The 5279-nt window shown below is 31.8% G+C and overlaps 1 protein-coding gene across 1 annotated transcript; it reads right to left on the reverse strand.

The window, feature by feature from the left end:
• Positions 1–3128: 3128 nt before the first annotated feature.
• LOC143549017 (protein FAR-RED IMPAIRED RESPONSE 1-like) lies at positions 3129–4419 on the reverse strand. The gene is made up of 3 exons (XM_077040033.1): positions 4401–4419; positions 3751–3930; positions 3129–3565 (listed from the first exon to the last, which is right to left on the reverse strand). Exons 1-3 carry the CDS (start codon positions 4417–4419, stop codon positions 3129–3131), a joined length of 636 nt encoding a protein of 211 aa, XP_076896148.1.
• Between the last annotated feature and the right edge of the window lie 860 nt (positions 4420–5279).

A 5279-nucleotide genomic window follows, 5' to 3' on the forward strand; every position in this document is an offset into this window, starting at 1 on the left:
CCGGATTTCGGTGGTGGTGTTTTGGAGTCGCCGGAAAACGCGGGGGAAATGGAGGTGGCCAAAAAAACAGCTGGTAGGGATGGTGACGGCAGTGTTGTGTGTGTTGGAGGTGGTGACCGGAGGCGGTGGTGCTCGCCAGAGGCGGCGGCGGCGGCCGGATTAGAGAGAAAGAGATGGGGGGTTTATGTTAAGGGTTAGGGTTTTATATCTTATATATATAATACATATTTACAGAAATGGCCCCTCAAGTTTCAGTCATGGTTTATTACGAGTTTAAAGGTTTCCAAAGCTTATAACGAATTTACGAAAAATCATTTTAAACCCCTTATGTTTGTCTTAACGACTCTATAATATGACAAACATCGATTTATTGGTGATCGAGATATATAATAATATTATATAATAAATAGATAAGGAAACAAAAATGTTGAGTCGGTTTTATAAAATAAAAGTTTAAAAGACGAATATATACTCGAGACTCAAATTTGACGAATGTCACATACTGCCAAGTGATGGTTTGATGATATGATTATTGTATATGATAGATGAATAATGTATGTCCGTATGAAACTTACAATTATATATATATATAGAGAGGTATGGCATGATAGTAGGGAAGAAAGGGAGACCGGACCCTAATAATATCGAGGATGGAGGGTACCAGACCCTAATAATATCCGAGGATGGAGGGTACCGGACCTAATAATATCCGAGGAAGAAGGGAGACCGGACCATAATAATATTTGAGGTATGTAGGGCGAAACGCTCTTTATAATGTAAGGTTAGTTATGAACATATATGGAAGAATGATGAACAGGTTAAGCATGTAATGCGTACCTTCGGGCACGTATATGTGTACGTAAAGTAAGTGATTTGATTAACTAGAACTCACTCAGCGTAGCTGACTTTTAGTATGCACGCAGGTTAACAGACTGAGACAGCTGGTTTGAGCAGGACACATGGCAAGATTGAAGAGACTGGCATCTGAAGATTTGTCATGATGTTTTGATATTATCAGTTACGCTTTAATTTTAAAGACAAGATGGTTGTTTAAGACAAGTTAAGAATTATCATGTGATGTTTAATGAAAATTTTTATATTCCGCGAAAGTTTTATTTAACTTTGATGTCTAGAACTGTGTTTATAAGTAAATCCAACGTCCAAAGTAGGGCACCGGTAACGGAGCCTTACACGAACCTTTTGATTTTTTTCCAAAAATGTTCTTGATAATAAATTTGAAACCCAAATAATGTTTAAAATTCTAACATTTATTCGTTTGACATTTCAAGTCAACACTTTAAACCCGTAACAAATTTGACAATAAATCTATTTGCATTCTCAAACTTTTAAATATACTAAGTTTTTTCATTTTCGACCCATAACAAATTTTGACCAAAATATAGTTAACTTTTACCAAACAATCTATTTACCAATTTTTTATTGTAAAAACCAAATTTAAGTTTCACAAAACCCGAAACAATCGTTGATAAAAAAAACCTAGAAATTAAATATGATAAACTTTGTTATATATGAAAGTGATTGGTATATATTTACTAAATTAACCTAAAAGATATATAGTTTACTAAATTAACCGAAAAAATAAATTAATAGATTTAAAGCATGTATTTAAAATTTATAATATATGAAAATTTACAATAATAATATTAGATAAATGGATTTATCTAGAAAAATGAATCAACTTTTAAGCATAGATTATGATTTAATAATTAAAAAAAAATTACTTTGTAAATGAAAACATGTTCGTGTTTTGTTTTTCTTTATAATCTTCATTGTTATATACATAATAAAACATATAATGATAACATTTGATATTATATATTCTTTTTAATATTTAACAAACATGGTTTGTTGTAAGTTTTGAATTTCACAAAGTATTTTGAAATATATTGTAAAAAATATGTTAATATTTATATTTAAATGTATAAATATAATATAAATTATATATAAAAGGAAAGTGAATATGGACATGTATTAGGGTTAATTAATATTTAAGTTTTGGAGGAAAAAAAATTGTGAGGTTTAACCATACATGACATGTGTCACAATTATTTTATTTTATTAGAATAGGTAGATATATATATATAGAGAGTGTGTGTGTGAGAGAGAGAACGGTTACTGTACACTAATGTCTTATCATGCGATAGGTACGCGAGAAATTCAAGCGTCCGATCAAAAATTTCAAAACACGCGCCTGGATTCTTCTAAAAGGGTAAGATCGTCAAATAATCTCCCTAAACATCCCTAAAATCACTCGAAAAATAAATCGAACTAAACCCGGCGGCGATTAAGCGTACTCAGCAACTACCATAAAAATCAACTGAACCACACTAGACGAAGAACGAAGATGGAAAAAACGAAGAACCCTGAATCATCTCCTTTGAGAAAGGAAAGAAGATCAAAAGAAAACCAAGATAGACCCCAAATTACTGACAAATAAGGTGGTTTTTTATAATTCATGTAATCGTTTTAGGGTTTAATCATTGTAAAAATGTAACTGTTGATTTTGTAAGCGTTTGTTGCTTAGTATCATCTATATTTTTCTAGTGAAATTATGTTTTAATTTTGGGCTTAAGCGTAGTACAAGCGTTTTATGATTGTGTTAATATGGATATAATCTTAATCATTTACAAAGCGTTTATTATAATTGTATCATCTGCTTGTATGCAATTAATTCTGGATGTGTTTGTAAGCGTTTTATAATCGTTTAGGATGATTATATCATCTTGATGTTTGCAATTAGTTTTGGATATGTTTGTAAGCGTTTTATAAGCGTTTGGGATGATTGTATCATCTTGATGCATGCAGTTAATTCTAGATATGTTTGTAAGAGTTTTATAAGCGTTTGGGATGATTATACCATCTTGACGTATGCAATTAATCTGAATGTAGTCTTAGGTGTTTATTAAGCGTTCTATGTGTGATTCAGTTAAAGCTAAGAAGGTAGGGGATAAAAAGAATGATGTTAAACAAAAGATGTTGATAAGAATACTTAACAAATTGATGCTTGAGTGAAAAATGTTAAAACAAAACATGTTGAAGATATAATACAAAAAAGCACAAAAACTAATACAAAGAATTTTGTATTGCAAACTGTATTGATCAATAACTTACTTGTTAGTCTTAAATGTAGCATCAAAAGATATAATATCCCCAAATGCAAGATAATAACTCTTTGAAATCCCATCAGCCCAAAAAACACGAGTTAACTCACCATTGTCATTAACATCATATTCAAATGAATAATCAGATGAAAATGTTTTCTTCGCACACAATCTCTGAACAATCATTTCAGCATCATACTCTCCAATAAAACAATTCAAACCTTGTTTAAAATTCTTACAATCATCTTTAGTTGCACCCACTTTTTCAAAACCACCATACTGTGTTCTCATAAGGTTAAACGCTTTAACATGTTCCAAGTTCAAATTAAACAACTCATAAATAGTTTCCTCTTGGACATGTGTTAACTTCCTTGCTGGTCGAACAAACTGCATATCACAATCTGCTACCATACTATGATTATGGCCTTCAACAAAATCATGTACTTCAAAAATTACACCTCAACAGATTTTAACTGTAGATGTGCATTACAACCACATCTAATTGTGGGTCTTTTCTTCCTTTTATAATATGGCTTATTTGATTCATTATAATCAACTTTTGAATCATACATTTTGGCTGGCTTGTGACATTCTTTATAACATGTAAAATATTTGGTCTTTAGTACACCATCATGCATGTACGATCCACATTTGCGAACCCCAAATCCAGTCTTCTTAGCATATTCACTATAAAAATCAAATGTTTGATCAGTTGACGAAAACATCATTCCTTTAACAGGTTTGTAAGTAGAAGCAACTTCAAGATTAATATCATCCCCTTGATCTTCAACCAAAACACTTGAATCATCTGCATTACATATATATATATAATACGTATATTACACGCTCATGAAATGCTCATACAAAAAGCATGAATAAAATTGAATATTAACCTCAACACTAGCATGTTACGCTCAAAAAACGCTCATATTATAAAACATCAAAATCAATCATTTCAACACGCTCGTAATACAACTCATACAAATAGCATGAATAAAAATGAATATCAACATCAACACTAGCATGTTACGCTCATAAAACGCTCATATTCTAAAACATCAAAAGTAATCATGTTAACACGCTCATGATACGCTCATACTATGAACACCAAAAATCAACCATGTTAACACACTGGTAATGTGCACACGCCCGTAACACGTTCGCAAACTAAACTAATCAATTATCATGTGACATAAAACACTAACATGCAGATTTCTGTCCGATTAAAAACATAGTATACAACTAATGTCGATTAGTTCAAACAGAGCAAAAACTTACATTCACGACCGTCTTCCATTTCAAAACCCCAATTAAATAAGATCTGAATCACGCTCTGAAGGGTTTGAACCTACGACATCGGGTTTTGGAGACCCGCGTTCTACCGAACTGAACTAAGCGCTTTCTTATCATAAAAGAGAATACTGTAAAGAATAAAGAAAAGAATTGGCCCCTATACATCTTGTATGCATCCTATATAGTGTCATAAGAATAAAAGATTCTATATGATATGTCCATTGTGAGTTGATCTTAAAAAATACCTCATTACTACTCAAAGGAGTAGTAATGGGTAGGGATGACAGGATTTGAACCCGTGACTAGATCAAAAATCGGTTGAAAACTGATTCGTATACTCAATTGATTTGATTTCGCTACAAAATTGATTTTGATTAGGCTAAATATCAGGATCGTAACCGTTTATACGCAAATTACTACATTTAGATTTCGTATCAAAAAGACAATAGTACCCTTCTCGCTGAAAATATACTGAATCTTCTCAACTTATCGCAATTGAATCGAAGGTATAGATCGACGCTCCCAGATGTCGCGTACGTTTTGTACGATAAGGCATTAGCGTATTCATTCTCTCTCTCTCTCTCTCTCTATATATATATATATATATATATATAGCTGAAAGAAGTGGGCAGGTGGTGGATGGGTTTTTTATTTTAAGGAGGAAGAAATAGGCCGACATTGGAGGGGTTTTTTGACGAGTTTTCTGGTGGTGAAGAAGGTGAGTATGTTGAAAGGTTAGGTTAAAGAAGATGAGGATTGGTTGGTTCAATATAATAATTTTTTTAAAGACTTCATTATATTAGTGTATACTTTTTAGTTTTTGTTTTGTATTTTTTTCAATTAGATGTAGCTTATACTAAAAAT

Source organism: Bidens hawaiensis, unplaced genomic scaffold (genome assembly GCF_021521415.1).
Source record: "Bidens hawaiensis isolate Kalapana, Puna unplaced genomic scaffold, B.hawaiensis_p1.1 tig00015383_1, whole genome shotgun sequence".
Lineage (NCBI taxonomy): Eukaryota > Viridiplantae > Streptophyta > Magnoliopsida > Asterales > Asteraceae > Bidens > Bidens hawaiensis.